We start from the raw sequence: 18193 nt of genomic DNA on the forward strand, positions 1-18193 counted from the left end.
ACAAAGGAGACTCTTTGTTGAAACTCACTGCTGGTCATCAAATGATTTGCTTAGGAATGCGACAAAAACAAAAAAATATCCATGAATTTGAGTCTCCGTGAGGTGAGTAAAAAAGTCATTTTGGAGGTGAACTATCGCTTTTAGGGTCTATTTGGTTTCTTTTGTACACTCAGAATTATGGTGGTCCATGCAATAAAAAAAACTTTGAGAACCACCGGTATTGTAATTATATAGCACATGTAAAGTCCACACACCAGCTCTGACAGTGGGATAAAAAACCTGGTTCCGGCAACGGTTCCAAACAGGGACGTGCTGGCCATTGGAAAAAGCGGGACAACTCCCGAACGGCCGGTTCATTCCCGGCCGGTCCATTCCCGTCCGGTCCAGGCCGGCCATTAGGAAAAAAAATTAAAATAAAATGTCGGTCTTCGTTCCATTTTGGGGGCTGGGCAGCCAACAAACTAAATCGTCACTGTTGGGCAGAAACCTCGTATCTCCAAGTTTCAAATGTATACATTCTTTCGCAAAGCAAAGCCCTGCTTCATCATACAAGGCCGTTGCACAAAAGTAGTGAAAACAGCAGATCTACAAGCACACTAGGCTTGCGAGGCGTTGTGTCGGCTGTTTTCACTAGTTTAAATCATTTTTAAAATGATAAATACAAAACAAACGGTTTTGGACATAAAAGGTTTCCACCCGACAACGACGAAATATAACTCATGTACAGTAATTGGCCCACTGGCTTGTCACTTGTCATGATCTGAAATGGCAAATCTTTGAGTAGCAGCAGCGCTATAGAGAGAGATCTTTCTCTATAGCGTGCAATGAGGGCCTCTACAACTCTTTTTCCCGGGCTGAATCAGGGGCCCAGCACATCCCTGGTTCCAAATGTGATGGAATGGAACCGGTTCCGGTTCCTCAACGTTGGATCCGCCCCACAACGTCCCTCTAGAACTGGAAGAGTTGACTGCATGGCATACAGTAGGCACAGACACACCAGGTTTAAAGGCATTCGCTATTAGCTGTGATTCTCAGCTGGTTATCGACACATCCACAGAGCGCTGCCCTGTAGTAGCGGTGTCAAGCGTTGATGACACAGCAGTTGTGATTGCCGCTCTGTGGATTCGGCTATAGCTCGGAGGACCCAAAAAATGTCTGACAGTGTTGTGGACAAAGATAAAGATACTATAGTATTTTCTCTGACTTCTCTGACAACATTGAGTCCCTGTGTGGTAAATGGTGCATTTATATAGCGCCTTTATCCAAGGAGCTTTACGTCGATTCTTCATTACATTCACCCACACACACACACACACACACACACACACACACACACACACACACACACACACACACACACACACACACACACACACACACACACACACACACACACACACACACACACACACTGTGTGCATCTTTTTTAGTTGAGAACCACAGCTCTATTATTGGTGTTTTTTTATCCATTTGGGAGAAGGCGGCCTAGTGCTACAGCAAAGGGGGGGTGGGGGTGGGGGGGGAAATCAGTGTGAGCGAACAACAGCTGTGAGTTCTGTGGGTTGGCTTGCTGTGTAATGGGTTGGCCAGTCTATTAAGCCTAGGGGTCCTTGGGGTGGTTCCCGGGGGTCCCCCCAGCATAATCGGTTAACAGCATCAATCATTTTGACAACTTGAAAAAAATGTATACTTCGGCTATTAAAAAATAGTAGGTATACAAGCTCACAGCATACTCTTTTTTTTTACGTGAAAAAATTAAGTATTGGAACACTAGCTTTCGCAGCCATACAGGAGGACAGACTCCACAGTGGCATGGAATAGGCTCAGCTTTATGTGTCGGGGGAGATTCGAGCACCACACTCTTGACATACCGTTCAGGGCCCTCCACACTAGTGCCTTCCTGACCTTAAGCTCCTGAGCTTGTAGATTGCCTATTTTCACAATCGTTGCAATTTTTCTTTATATTATTGAACAGTTTTTATAGTATAGTTACTATATATACTGTATATATTACTTTTGATAGAGTAATGCTCTTTTCCTTTTTTGTGTTTATTTTGAGGTATCAAAAGGGTCATAAATTGTCTCTTCACTGTCACCTGGGGTCCCCCCCTGGGGGTCCCGACTCACAGGTTGAGAACCGTTGGTCTAGTGGATCAAAGCACGTTAGAGAAGTGAGACTCGTATGCATCGTCGCTGTCGGGCAGAAACCTCATCTCCATGGAAACCTCATCTCCACAGCAACGCCAACCCACAGAACTCACATGTGCATCACACAAAAGCATCAAAAGTAGCAAGCGTTGTGAGATTCTAGATCTGCTACTTTTGCAATTAAGAACCGTGAATAGTAACAGTTTTGGACATATGGGGTTTCCACCCGACAGAGACCATATGTACGGTATGTGTGTGTGTATATATGTATATATAAAACAGCTAGAGGTACTGTAATTTGGTTTTATAATTAATCCCCTCAAATGGAAATCTTCATTGGGGAGGTTCGTTTCTACATGGGAGCCATCTCTCTTATTACACGACGTTATCTGACAAAAGGGCATCATCATCCATGGATCTTATATCATTCCAACAACCAAACCCACTTGTGTGCTTTATGTACATAGCTCTCCTAAACGGGACATAAGATATATATATATAAAAAAAGCATTATTTTTCAACAGAAACCTGAGTTGCTTCAGCGCAAGTATTTACAGTTCAGCGTCATTGTGTGTCCCACACAGAGATGCACAGACATCAGTGCTCGTTACACACTCGTACATAAAGGTACGGAGGAGACCGACAGACTGACAGGGGGGTCGGGGGGAGTTCATAAGTTGGATAGGGTTGGGATTCTTTATGATTTTAACGATTTAATGATTCCCTCTTACACGTTTGTACAGTAACTCCGAGAGTGTTACAGGTCCGTTTGGTTCCATTTGTTACACTCTCAGAGTTATGGTGGTCCTTAGAATATATAAAGTTTAAGAATAGTCAGGGAGCCACAGGCCCAAAAGCTCAAAGAAAAGGGTTTACTGTCCCATCAACTTCAATATACATGAAAAGAAAAATATATAACAAAAAAAAGAATACATCTGCTTTAAGTAGCATGTGAGGGGTCAAACTAGGGGTTCTTCATGATTCTGAATCCATTGCAAGCATTTGTTTTGCATGAAAAATATTCCATGGGCTAAAAACGGCCCCAGAAAACTGTGAAAAGTGATGAGTCATCACTTTTTTTGATGAGTCATCACTTTTCACAGTTTTCTCGCAATGTTTCCGGCAGAGCAGGCCTCTCATTCTGTGTACCTTATTGACCAAATTAATAGAAAAAACTAAAATAAAAAGTGTGTCATGACATCACAGGTCCTCTCAAATGTTGGGCCCGTGGCTCCCCAGCTAGAACCACTGGTGTTGTAATCGTACAGCAGGCATGAAGTCCACATAACCAGCTCTGACAGTGTGATTAAAAACCTGGATATCCGGAAACGGTTCCTAAATGTGATGTTGGTTCCACACCATTCCGGATCCCAACCCTACTTTCCCACCAGCCAGTTGAAGCAGAGGAAAACATGGGTGTGTAGGGGGGCTGTTCTCAGACCAGAGCTTATTATTATTATTATGCCATCCAGACAGAGCTCCCAAATTCACTTTGACTTCCAATCCAATGTGCTTTTTGTGTTTTATATTGGCGTGAAGGTTAAAATGATACGGCCCAAAGCATCAAGTTAAAATGTCCATATATCTCGCTCTCGATTTGCTCCACTCCAGGGTCTACAGTTTTGTTTTGCTAGCAAGAGCAGGGGGGAAGGGGGGCGCACGCATTCCATCCAATCATTTTCATCGTCATCAGCAAGAACCGAACGCAGGAAAAAAAGGCATGGGGTGAATGATGTTGTTGGGTATGTATAAGACAACTTGTTGCCAGGTAAAACCAGCAAGAGGGGGGGGGGGGGGGCTGTGCTGCTGAACCCCCCCAGATCAGACCCCTTTCTTGGATAGGACAAAAAACGCACGGGCAACACAGCCACATTCATTTGTTGCTTTGTACAAACACCGCTGTCACCTGCATCACCTCTGCGACTCTATGTGAGGACACTGCCTCTAAGCTTTTGTGTTTTTTTTAGGGCTAAGTTGGGCATCTTGCTAAGTTGCTATCGATCGACATCCCACCGCCGTCTTCAGTACTTCTGTCTGCGTCTTGTCGACGCCGTCGTTTTTCCAGAGGCTACTTGAGTTTTTTTTTCTGTAGACGCGATGTTGAATCTAACAGCTACAAAGTAAATATCAACATCGACAGCATTAGAGCACGATCATAAGCTCTTTTTAAATGCGTATGTTGGGGTTTATCGCCAGGCAATTGTTCCAACGTACTCTCCCCTCTCTCATATATGTCAAATAAATGCAGCTCATTCTTTGATTAATTCATCTTCCTGACAACGAGTGGCAGCAACTGATTGTCCGTAGCGGAGCGAATGCGTACGTGGAAATAAAACTCTCCCACCGCAGACACCAATACAATGTTTCATTTCAGCGTTCCAGCGTTAGAATCTTTGCTTCTCCTTCTACTAAAACAAGCTGAAAACAGCTACGCTAAAGGGCGGGGGACGAAACGTAAAAAGAACTTCCCCACCACAAACAAATAAAGAAAACAACCAACGGACAACTTTAGAACAAGACAGCGGAAGAGTGAAGGAATAGCCGAAGGAGGTGGCAGGAAAATGGAATTCTGTGCTCCTATTTGGCGTTAGCATTCCAATGATTGGGGAGTTAACCAGGAAGAGGGGACTGAGGAATAATACGTTATGGTAACACACCAGTGAGGGAGGGAGGGGTTTGGAGCTCCTATAATCCCAGATCCCACGAGGACGAGTGGGGGGGGCCAAGGATCTACTGACTAGATCCTGTAAGGTCCAACAACTCTTAAAGTGTAGACAAAAGAGGGACTCAACAACGCCCCCAGTAGGTCCAATGTGGTACAGGATAAAGCGGGGGTGCGTGGCAAAACAAAGATTCTGTGTGCTCCTATTTTGGTGCCGTCGTCATCATCATCATCATCATTATAAGGTCCTATAGGGTCCATCAGTAGTCCAGCAAGGGGGGGGGGGGAGATCGAGGTCAGAGTTGACGGGGACAGTTTGACAGGGTTTTTTTTTTTTTACGAAGGTTTGGAGATGTCACAGTGCCGTGGAGGTGAGCTTCTTCACCCCCCTCCGCTGGGCCAGAGTGGAACAGCCCACAGGTTCCAAGACAGGAGGGACGTTCCTGTTGAGGGCCGAGTAGGTGGCTGCCATAGCTCCCTGTGTAGAGTAGAGAGAGACACAGTGAGTAGGTATACTGTAGCTGCCAGAGGGCCGAGCCTAAAATATGCTAATTGATTGGGCCGGGCCGGGCCGAGCCTCAGGCTCCGTCACTTAGGCATCAGAGGCAGGGTTCCCACACATTTTTACCAATTAATTTCCAAAACTTTTCCAGAATATTTAACCCAATTTCCAGGACTATATAACAATAATTCAGCTCAATAACAAGTCGCTTACTCCTATGCGCAATGCCCAAAGACAGGTAGTGTATGCCAGTGGTTCTCAACTTTTTCAGGCTGTGACCCCTGAAATAATCATATTTTAACTGGGGACCCGGCACCGGACCTGACGAGCACTAAGAGTTGAGGAATTTTGTATAACACGTTTCTATTGTGAAAATAGCAGATCTACATGCTCACAACGCCTTGCGTTGCGAGGCGTTGTGAGCATGTAGATCGTCTATTTTCACAATTTCTCCCTCTAATATTTGACAATTTGGCCAATGTTCAATTTGTCATTTCAGAGGTATTAACAAAATCAATAACCAAAGACAATGCATAGCTATTTTTTCCAGGACCTTCCAGGACCCTTGATCAATTCCAAAACCTTTCCAGTACTGGAAAAATATTTTTCTAATTTCAAAATATTTCCAGGAATTTCAAGACTGTGGGACCCTGCAGAGGACATGCGCCCTGTCTGTCTGTCTGCACTGAAGCCAGCCAGACCAATGGACCAAGGATAATCGGTGACGCATAGCGAAGTAGAGCCCACTAGCGGTCTGGTTGTAACTTGTTGGGATGATGTCACAAACATAACCTATGAATATTCTCAGAGCGCACAGCACAGCGTATTAGCTCCGTGGTGGAGCAGCAGCGATGAAGATTTTCAGCTGCGCGATGTTAATTAAAAAGACAGCACGCAGTGTCAAAAGTTGGTAATAAGTTATAAATCCAAGAAAAGTACATTCAAAGCGGAACCAACCTGGATATTTTGACAAGGACTTAAGGAGGATTGAATTGCAACAACATCAACATAAAAGCACCAAACGTTGACAACCTTACCTTATAGAGACGATCAGCTCGTCCGGTAAGATATTATTAATTCCATATGCTTTCTGGTTAATGAAGTGTCCCTTGCTGCCGCCTGTGTGCATTTATTTTAAAGGGTTTACAGCCGCAGCGCTTAGACTTGCAGAAGGCATACATGCCTGAGTTGTATTGAAGGACGAAATATAAATCACAGGCAGCGAGAACGACAGGGAAAGAGAATGAGAGATGTATGACATCAGGGATTTAATTATCTTTAGCCTATTTTGTACAGAACATGTTTTATGAACAACTGAACACGTGAAGTTGCCATTTCGTCTCTCACTCTGCTGTAATTTGAGACACTGGTGCTGCCTACTGGCGGTATTTCAGGCTTTCAGGCCCTAAATGATGACAATTGTAGGGGCCAGTTAGGGCCGGGCCTTAATCTTCAGGTCTGTTGAGAACTCTAAGGGCGGCTTGCACCAAGAGGGATTAAATACATCTTAGTTTAGGGTTAATCAAGGGTTTGTTGATCTAGGTTTTATTTTAAATCGAGGTGCGTTGCACCACTTACATTTAAGCATTGCTTAACAAATCTGTGATTAAACCCTTAACCTGTGATTAAAACCATAAACTGTGATTAATTCATGGATTAAATGTCCTCCATCTTGGATTTCAGTTGTAAACAAACTGGAATATGCTATTCTCTTGAGCCTAATATCATTAGCGTTACTCTTTTATTCACTTCTAGGAGAATGTGGGCAGGCCTATGTTAAGAAGAGCGCCTGCAGCCAAAACAAAACAAAACAAAAAAATATATATTACGCTCCGTCATACAACGGTGACGCTCGGGCGCTACACAGTGCGGTGCGGCACGGCGATGCGCGGCTATCTAGGAAGAAAGAACAGACTACACCACAGTTTTGATCACATTCACATTTGAGTCAATTATGAAGCGATTTCGAAAATTAAAACGTCATGTTGCTTGGGAAGTCCACAAACAAGCTTCCATGACAAATGTCTGTATTATGTCCCTGTAAATATTCGCTAATTTAAAATAGCCGATGACGTACAGTACTACAAGGATGTATTGAAGACAACAATATGATGAGATGTTTGTTTTCAGCTGTGAAACGCTGTCCGCAGTTTACAGTTTGTTGCTTGGCTTGTGAGGCTCACCTCACAGGAGGGGGACCCCCATTCATGTCAATGGCATGTTTGCATTTAAACCACCTCTACAGCAGGTTTAAAATTAATCCCTTACTGATGTTTAAATCAAAGTTTAAAGTAGTGGTGCAACAGGATTAACAGTAATCCAGGTTTACAGTGAAAATTCAAACCAAGATTAAAAGGATGGTTTAAAACTAAACCTGATTAATGAAAACTAGGTTTAAGGTTTGGTGCAAGCTGATTAAAAGATAAACCTTGATTTAAACCAGTTTAAGGCTTAAACCGTGTTGGTGCAAGCCGCCCACAGTGTTATTTTGTTTATATTTTGTCATAACTGTGCTTTGGCATTACTGGCCACATGTCATGCCAATAATGACTGTTGAATTGAATTGAGTAGCTAGCTGCCATAGCTCCCCATGCAAGAAGAGTAGAGACACTTGTGCTTGTAACATGTGAGTGAGACAGACTGTTTGACTTTATGTAGTTGTGGAGCCACCTGCTGGCCAACAACGTCATTGACTCAAATCTGTATATTGTGTTAAATACTAAAGGGAAGATGATATTCAAGCTACTTTTGATAGATTTGGTTTAGTAATGGTCAGTGTGTGTGTGTGTGTGTGTGTGTGTGTGTGTGTGTGTGTGTGTGTGTGTGTGTGTGTGTGCCTACCTTGACGAGGTGCGGTGCGTCCTGTCTGTTGAGTGTGTATTTGGGCAGCTGGTCTCTGTGTGTCACCCAGGGGTGTCTGAGGACCTGCCCAGCCGTCAGCCTGCGGTGCGGGTCCACGTGCAGCATCTTAGACACCAGGTCCTGCAGTGTCAAAGGTAGGGATGGGACGCTATGAAAATGTCATATCACGATTATTGTGACAAAAGAAATCGCGTTTTACGATATTACCGCGATAATCAAAATCCATTATCCTGGGGCAGAACATTTGCCAAAAAATAGAAGATCTACGACGCGTTGTGAGCTTGTAGATCAGCTATTTATTGTCAAAGACCATTTGATAGAGATTGAAAAAAAGACTTAAGTGGTACCGGATATGCAGCTCGGCAAATAAAAGGTGAATTGATCCCAGTGCATGATGGAGGACGATATCACGATTAATTAAATCTCCACGATACGATTATCGTTACGAGTGTTTTTTTTATCAGAGGCAAGGCAGCAACCTGCCCCTCTGAACAGGAACAGGTTGTGGGTTCAGTGTCTTGCTCACAGACACTTGGACAAAAGGCAGGGGTTGGACCAGGGACATTTTGTCTGGTTCCCATTAGGGCTGTCACAATTACTACATAATCGTCTAATCGTGATTTTTTGAAATAATCGTGATTATTTTTCATAATCGTCATAATCGTTTCCATGTTGAAAAATGTTCATATATTTAAAAAAAATGTAAAAAAAATAGTGGAAATAGCAGATCTACAAGCTCACAACTTGTAGATCGGCTATTTCCACTATCAATGTTATTTTTTAAGTATAAAGTTGTCAAATATGTCAGTAATCTTTTGTATATTTAGGTTATGTGTCATGATTGCCATGTGCAGCTTCAAAGCCTAAAAGCCAAACAGAAATGTAATTATCAACGTCAAAAACACAATTAAATCGTTAATCGCCAATTATTTGAGTGACAATTAATCGTCATGTAAAATGTCACATCGTGACAGCCCTAGTTCCCATACATACGGCCTCTCTACCTCCTGAGCCACTGCCGTCCGTTTGCAGAGACTGATTGGTAATCAATCGCCACGTTCAATTTCCCTGCATGGTTATTTCTGTCAAGGTTAAATTATTGCTGCTTTTGTAGTGTGTTTGAGCCTGGGTTGATTTCAGAAGTCTGGCCAAAAATAGTCCTGTGAGGAAACCATTGATTTACGAATGAAACTCGAACATCCGTGACTTAATTACCACGCAATGATGTTGAAGTAACATTGACTCAGTTATTCGAATGAGATCAGTATACATGACAGGTGAAAGTGTAAAAAAAACATGGCTCCTGAAAATAAATCCATTGACAAGAATAGACAATGCCAGGTATTGATGCCCAGCATGATCAATTGTCTTTGAAGAGTTCTTAAGGCCAGGAAAGACCTGGAACAACTTTAATCATTATTTTATGCTTTAAGTATAAAAAAAAAATAGAGATATACAAGCTCACAACGTGGCACCGAGTGCTGCGCTGCGAGCTTGTAGGTCTGCTATTTTTGAAAAATCTTGATTTTTTGTGTGCAAATCCTTGAATATATCTTTTAAAATATTTGCTTCTGGGTGGTCCCTGGAACAACATATTTTGAGATGGGTGTTGCGGTCAAATACATTTCATTTTGGGAGTCCTTGACATGAAGAAGTTTGAGAACCACCGAATTACAAGAAGGATTTAGAAGACATTTGTAGAATCGGGTCAAAATATTCAAAGACTTTTGCACAAATTGTCAAATCTTTTCACTATACTGCTTTAACTCATTCTGAGCCCCAGACATTAATGGATTATAAAGTCCAGAGTGCCTCACTCAGGCCCTGTTAACGGCCATACTCTTATTTTGAAGGCCAGAAGTCCACAGCGCAATCACTTCCGGTCTGACGTCATCGGGTCCTGCGCCGGAACCGATCCTTGTCCACGTGGAGTTGTGTAATGGCGGACCGGGAGCTTTTATAACTGTGTAACATAAGCGAGCATCTGCCTCCATCCTAGCTTCTAAAGTGTAGTTTTGAGATAATGGACATTAAAGATGAGATCCCCCGTCCACCTCAATGTTATGGATGGGACTATTTTGTGCTCGTGGAGCCGTGATGATGCGAAATCAGCGACGGATTTCGTCTCCGGACCTCCGGCCATTCTTCTCGGTAATGTACTCGCCGTTACAGTAATATATTACTTTTCCCGAGATATCTCGTGAATGGCACTACAGATACTCGAGTACATTTCACGAGATATCTCGGGAATGGCACTAAATCGGTTAATAGTTAAAGCATAATATAATGGATTTAAGCGGTTCAATCTAAAGTGACACAGATTTGCGTTCCCGGTCTTAATGGGTTGAAGACATTCTTCAGGATGTGGAAGCACCTTGCAGACCGTGTATGTGTGTGTGTGTGTGTGTGTGTGTGTGTGTGTGTGTGTGTGTGTGTGTGTGTGTGTGTGTCTCCTCACCTTAGATTCCGTGGACACAGAGTTCCAGTAGCCTCCAGACAGAGAGAACTTCCCGCTGCCGATGCGAGCCAGGATCTCCTCCGGCGTGTCTTCAGGACCGTTGGCAAACGGAGTGAAACTGGAGAGAGATCAAAGGAGAAACCGAGAGAGAGACAGAGGAGGAGGAGGAGGAGAGTGAAGGAAGCAAAAGATATATTAATTTGCATTATTATTGTTGTTTTGTGGCAGCTTATGTTTTATTTAGTCAGAGAGAGTAGAGCGTTCTCAAAATGGGTTGGAGGGATCCCCAGCAAAAGTAGTTAACATAGCACAGGGTTCCCCAATTAGTTTTCCCCAAGGGCCAAATCATGTCTAGGGTACCAAGCTGAGGGCCACAGCATTGCAGGGGGCGACGGTGGCGTTCCGAGTTCCGACTACCGTATTTTCCGGACTATAAGGCGCACTTAAAAGCCTTTAATTTTCTCAAAAAAACTACAGTGCGCCTTATAGTCCAGTGCGCCTTATATATGGATCATTCATTGACATTGACATTCCCTTTAGCACAGCTCCATCTGTTTGATGCATAACGCAACGGTAGCGTCTATTATGTGCGCCTTATAGTCAGGTGCGCCTTATATATGAAAACAGTTTGAAAATAGACCATTCATTGACAGTGCGCCTTATAGTCAGGTGCGCCTTATAGTCAGGTGCGCCTTATAGTCCAGAAAATACTGTACTCCAGTGATAGTTTAACCTGACTACCGCCAGATAGGTGGCAGCAGTGCGTACCGCCCTGCTGCCACCTATCTGGCGGTAGTCAGGTTAGTGATAGTTCAGTTGTCGGGTGAAAATCTTGTATGTCCAAAACCGTTCGTTTTGCATTTATCATTTTAAAAATGATTTAAACGAGTGCGAGGCGTTGTGTGCTTGTAGATCTGCTGTTTTCACTACTTTTGTGCGACAGCCTTGTTTGATGAAGCAGAGCTTTACTTTGCGAAGAACGTAGACATTTTGAGATACGGGTTTTCCACCCGACAATGACGATATACTAGTGTTGTTGCTGCTCTTATACCACCATTATTACTGGGGTTGGTGGGGGCCAGACAGTAGCCCCCCGCGGCCCACAAATGACCCGCGGGCCGCTTATTGGGGAACCCTGACATAGCATCACAATAATTTTAACCACTTTATCCATTTATAAGATTTACAAGCTCACGGCACGTTTTAAGTCGGGTCCTCGCCACTCCCAAGGGGCCTGTGGTGGTTAGTGCACTACCTGGCTCAGCCACGCCCTACTTGATTGTACAACAGCGTAATAACAAAGCATTCGTGCCACATTTCAAGCTTGTAGATCTGGATAGTCAGAGAGAGAGAGAGACAGACACACACACACACACACACACACACACACACACACACACACACACACACACCTACCCCGTTAACATGGTATAGAGCAGGACACCAAGACTCCAAATGTCACAGGCTGCATCATAGCCCTGCTTCTTTAACACCTGTTGGACACACACACACACACACAAACACACACACACACACACACACACACACACAAATACAACTGTTTAAACTGTATGAACACTCTAGGTTGTTCAAATGAGCCCCGTGAGGCCCCGCCGAGCGAGCAGTAGCGAGCGAGTCGCCGGACCGAGCGGTGTGAAGGTCGCATGAGCCGACTCAGCGCCACTACAGAGTTATGTGCCGTTATGGACAGAATAGTAAATATTGACCAGGGGACTGCTTCTGCGTCCAAATGCGCCTCAAAGATACTTCAGCCAATCACTGGCAGGGTGGGGGTTGGTTGCCTTTCGCTATCATGCGAGCTGAAATGGTTCACAAATCCTACAAATGGTCTCTTAAGTCTAAGAACACGCGTTGCGAGTTTGTAGATCTGCTATTTTCATAGCGCAACCAAACATAAAATGACTTGTCTTTTAGTTCTACTGGATCTCTTCTCCACTAGTCCCTCCCTAACATTTTAGTCTAGTTTTTATTTGTCGACAAAATTTACATTATATTTAGTCTTAGTTTTAATCATCGTAGAGTAGTCTTTATTTAGTATTTATTCCGTTTTCGTCAGTGAAAAAGGCAGTCGACGAACATTTTTCTTCATCGTTTTTTAGTCGACAAACTCGACACTGGGTAGAAGCTAGCTCCAGCGTACCTCGGGCGCTACAAAGTTAGCGGTGTAGCATGGCGTCATGAGGAGGCCGTTCTCCGCTCTCAGCTGCTTGGCGAAGCCAAAGTCACAGATCCTGATGGACTCGGCGTTGCCGCTCTCGTCTACGTACAGGATGTTACTGGGCTTCAGGTCTCTGTGTACCACCTGCACACACACACACACACACGCGCGCGCACACACGCACACACACACGCGCGCACACACACACACACACACACACACACACACACACACACACACACACACACACACACACACACACACACACACACACACACACACACACACACACACACACACACAAAAGATTGTATACTTGTGAGTACATCAACATTTAAAGACAGGGATTTTCTGTGTGATCAAAAATGTAATATTGCAATTTTTAACCATGAGGCGAAAAAATATCAGATCTACAAGCCACGACACGTTATTTTTTGGTGCACGACACTGGCACGCAACAATGTATAAATCATGTTTTACTCTAATTACGACCCAAAAACCCAGCTCTAAATGTCTAACCCTAATCTGAATCTTTGTCTAATTGTGAACTCAAGAAACCTTTTTTTTAAATTTTTTATCTTGTGAGGAGACCAGGAAAGTGGTTCTCACCATATATATTTCTCAAATTCTACTATTTATTTCGGTCAAGCACGCCCACGCCCACACCCACACAAGCACCCACACCCACACACACACTAGGGCACTCATATTCTAATTGTCGAATATTCGAATATCAAAGTCACTATTCGACGTTGTTCACCGAAGTCGAATATTCGCTTATTTTTATTTTATTTTATTGTTTTCTCTTTAAAAAATATATAGTTTATAAAGCTTGGCTAGATAGGAAGTCAGAAGAATGAGTTGTCAATGCCCCTGGTGGATGAATTTGTTAATGCTCTATACCAGGGGTTCTCAAAACTTTTTAGGCAGTGACCCCCAAAATAAACATATTTGAACTGGGGACTCCCACCCTGACAAGCACTTGGAATTGTAGGTATTACATTTAATGTGACTCTGTTCCGCAGATTGTGAAAATAGCCGATCTACATGCTCACAACGTGAGGCGTTGTGAGCATGTATTGTAGATTGACTATTTTCACAATGTTCGCCTCTTGTTTACTTAATATTTGACAGTTTGGCAAGTCCTGTTTTCGACTATTCGAATACTTTGAGGTCGAATAATTCGAATACTAAAAATCACTATCCGTGAATGCCCTAATGCGCGCGCACACACACACACACACACACACACACACACACACACACACACACACACACACACACACACACACACACACACACACACACACACACACACACACACACACACACACACACACACACAGCCTCACCCCCTGTACGTGCAGGTACTCCACGGTCTTGGTGATGGTGTAGAGCACAGCGCTGGCCTCTCTCTCAGAGAAGAACTTCTGACGGAGGATCTTGTCCAGGAGTTCTCCTCCCTTCATCAGCTCTGTCACCAGGTACACCGACCTGCCGTCGTCATACACCTGTTCAACAACACATGATATACACCAGTGTTCTTCAAACGTTTACATTTCAAGGTCTCCCCTTAACTCTGACAGTGTGCAAATGTGTACACTGTCAGAGTTACAGTCTTGTATGGGTCCATTTAGACCAGGGGTTTTCAAAGTGGGTGACGGGGCACCCTGGGGTGCCGCGAGATCATTTGATAATATTTGGAATTTATTTGGACACTTCATTTCAAACATGAAGTACAAAGTTATTTTCAGTCAGTTCTAACCAAAATGGCAATTATCTCGTTTTCCTCATAATCACTAAAATATCATCACTGTCGGGCAGAAACCTCGTATCTTCAAGTTTCAAATGTGTACGTCTTTTGGTAGAGCAAAGCCCTGCTTCATCATACAAGACTGTCACACAAAACGAGTGAAAACAGCCGATCTACAAGCACACAACGCCTTGCGATGTGCGCGGTTTTGGACATACAAGGTTTCCACCCGACAACGACGATATGCTATAAATATAAGGTGCTGGGAGTGAAAATTCTAATGTAGGGGTGCCTCGGATGAAAACAAATATTCATGGGGTGCCCTGAGTCAAAGAAGTTTGGGAACCCCTGAGCTAGAGGATATAAAATAACACTCACATCCTTTAGAGTGATGATGTTGGGGTGTTGTCCGTATCTCAGAAGGATCTCCACCTCCTCTGTTGGGTCTCTCTTGGCCTTGCTGATGATCTGCAACCACACAGAGCAGACACACAGTGGATGTTATTGTCACCGTTTACCAAAACTAAACATACAGGACATATGCCTTCTGGAGCAGTGGTTCCCAAACTTTTTAGCCCGTGACCCAAAAGAGAAATTACACATTCGCCCCCGCGACCCAAACAAGTGAAAATAGCCGATCTACAAGCTCACAACGCGGAGCGAAAGCGCAGTGTTGTGAGCTTGCAGATCGACTATTTTCACTACTTCTTATACATTTGGTTTCTGATTTATGGAATTTCTTAGATTTCTATTTTATTTACCCATGATTACTTTGACAATCTATTTTTGCTCTAGAGCACCCAACAGGTTTCCCAACTCTCTCAGAGTACATTTTAGGATAAATGAAAAGCTCCATCCAGGATGGATGGATGGAAAAGCTCAAATGAATAATCAGCTAAACTAGATAATCTACAAGCTCACAACACGTGAGCTTGTTAATGTTGTTTGCAGTTGTAATCTGAATTTGAAATGACTCAGTTTGTGCAGGATGTCATGTTATCTGCCTGTCATGCTACCTACTGTGCTTCTTATGAATAATATAATTGTCGCCACCAGGCCAAAAGGCATGGCCGAGGCCATGTCCGTTGGCACGATGGTGCAGTGAAACTGTGCTCCTGGACCCTGGATGGCAGAGCAGAACCTCTGCCCAGAATGTTTCACATGGGCCTGTTATATAGTTGCACCACCAGGAGGCAGAGTTTTGCAAAACACTTTTTTTGATGACAGTACTCTTGCAGATTTTGTCCAAACATTACGTAAATGGGCAGTTTTGTCGGTATCTGAACAACTCTAGGAGAGGCAGCTTTTTTTAATCTACTTTTATAACTTTTAATCTTTATTTTTGTGCCTATTGTATGGACTATCTTATGCCCATCCTCTTAGGAACAGGACTCGATGCATTCTCTATGTTTTTTGCCTGTTGCTTGCTTTATTTACATTTTATGTCTAAGTTATCTATTGTGAAGTATCTGAATGATGTCTTGCCTGGTAAGCACTTTGATCTGCAGACCCTGTATGAAAGGTGCTATACAAATAATGTTTATTATTATTATTACTGCGTATGAGTGGGCCTATACCTTGACGGCGTACTCCATGCCGGTGCCTTTGTGTATGCAGCGCTTGCAGATGGAGTAGGAGCCCACACCGATGTCCTCTTTGATCTCGTAGGCGTCACAGAACAGGGATGTGCTTCTGTGCAGCTGCTAAACAAGTAAGTATATAGGAAACACACATGATCTCATTAGAACTCAATCATTAAACAAAAAGGAGGGACAGTGTTAGGGATGGGACGATAAGCGATATTATCGTTTATCGTGATAAAAAACACTCACGATAATCATATCGTGGAGAATTAATTTATTGTGAAATTGTCCTCTGTATGGACACTGGGATCAAATCACCTTTTATTTGCCGAGCTGCATATCCAGTACCATTTAAACCCTCTATAGGTAACACATACTTATAATATAATTATGTTCTATTTTTCACTCTCTACCAAATCTCTTTGCCAAGAAATAGCCGATCTACAAGCTCAAGTAGATTTGCTATTTTTTGGCAAATGTTCCGCCCAGGATAATGGATGTTGGGGATATTTTGATTATCGCAATAATATTGTAAATCGCGATTTCTCTGGTCACAATAATCGTCATATGACATTTTCATATCGTCCCATCCCTAGACAGTGCATGTCAGATGTTTTGAAGATAAAAGCCAGAGAGGCCAGTCTGAGATGGTTTGGACATGTACAGAGGAGGGATAGTGAGATGGTTTGGACATGTACAGACCAGTGAGAGGGTTTGGACATGTACAGAGGAGGGATAGTGAGATGGTTTGGACATGTACAGAGGAGGGATAGTGAGATGGTTTGGACATGTACAGAGGAGGGATAGTGAGATGGTTTGGACATGTACAGAGGAGGGATAGTGAGATGGTTTGGACATGTACAGAGGAGGGATAGTGAGATGGTTTGGACATGTACAGAGGAGGGATAGTGAGATGGTTTGGACATGTACAGAGGAGGGATAGTGAGATGGTTTGGACATGTACAGAGGAGGGATAGTGAGATGGTTTGGACATGTACAGAGGAGGGATAGTGAGATGGTTTGGACATGTACAGAGGAGGGATAGTGAGTTGGTTTGGACATGTACAGAGGAGGGATAGTGAGATGGTTTGGACATGTACAGAGGAGGGATAGTGAGTTGGTTTGGACATGTACAGAGGAGGGATAGTGAGATGGTTTGGACATGTACAGAGGAGGGATAGTGAGATGGTTTGGACATGTACAGAGGAGGGATAGTGAGATGGTTTGGACATGTACAGAGGAGGGATAGTGAGATGGTTTGGACATGTACAGAGGAGGGATAGTGAGATGGTTTGGACATGTACAGAGGAGGGATAGTGAGATGGTTTGGACATGTACAGAGGAGGGATAGTGAGATGGTTTGGACATGTACAGAGGAGGGATAGTGAGATGGTTTGGACATGTACAGAGGAGGGATAGTGAGATGGTTTGGACATGCACAGAGGAGGGATAGTGAGATGGTTTGGACATGTACAGAGGAGGGATAGTGAGTTGGTTTGGACATGTACAGAGGAGGGATAGTGAGATGGTTTGGACATGTACAGAGGAGGGATAGTGAGATGGTTTGGACATATGTACAGAGGAGGGATAGTGAGATGGTTTGGACATGTACAGAGGAGGGATAGTGAGATGGTTTGGACATGTACAGAGGAGGGATAGTGAGATGGTTTGGACATGTACAGAGGAGGGATAGTGAGATGGTTTGGACATGTACAGAGGAGGGATAGTGAGATGGTTTGGACATATGTACAGAGGAGGGATAGAGAGATGGTTTGGACATGTACAGAGGAGGGATAGTGAGATGGTTTGGACATGTACAGAGGAGGGATAGTGAGATGGTTTGGACATGTACAGAGGAGGGATAGTGAGTATATCGGTAGAAGAATGCTGAGGTTGGAACTTCCAGGCAGGAGGCCTAGACAGAGGAAGACCCGAGGCTCATTCATACTCAAAGGTGAGGTCAACTTTTAAGGTGATAACAAGTGGAGGCCATCATACTTCACGGTGATGTCCTTATCCGTGACCCTGCCTCCCTCTGGTTCAGAT

At 43.6% G+C, this 18193-nt stretch overlaps 1 protein-coding gene across 1 annotated transcript in view; it reads right to left on the bottom strand.

Moving 5' to 3' along the window:
- Window positions 1-3820: 3820 nt before the first annotated feature.
- Window positions 3821-18193, bottom strand: part of rps6ka3b (ribosomal protein S6 kinase, polypeptide 3b) — an 83530-nt gene continuing 69157 nt past the window's right edge. The window contains exons 15-22 of the mRNA XM_080751987.1: window positions 16142-16267; window positions 14943-15032; window positions 14164-14322; window positions 12794-12955; window positions 12049-12125; window positions 10633-10750; window positions 8154-8294; window positions 3821-5288 (exon numbers count right to left, since the gene is read on the bottom strand). Of these exons, the coding sequence (XP_080608113.1) occupies window positions 5166-5288; window positions 8154-8294; window positions 10633-10750; window positions 12049-12125; window positions 12794-12955; window positions 14164-14322; window positions 14943-15032; window positions 16142-16267 (996 nt within the window). The 3' untranslated portion in view covers window positions 3821-5165. The remainder of the gene's footprint in view (window positions 5289-8153; window positions 8295-10632; window positions 10751-12048; window positions 12126-12793; window positions 12956-14163; window positions 14323-14942; window positions 15033-16141; window positions 16268-18193) is intronic.

This window comes from Nannobrachium achirus (assembly GCF_963921795.1).
Source record: "Nannobrachium achirus genome assembly, chromosome: 21".
Taxonomy (NCBI): domain Eukaryota; kingdom Metazoa; phylum Chordata; class Actinopteri; order Myctophiformes; family Myctophidae; genus Nannobrachium; species Nannobrachium achirus.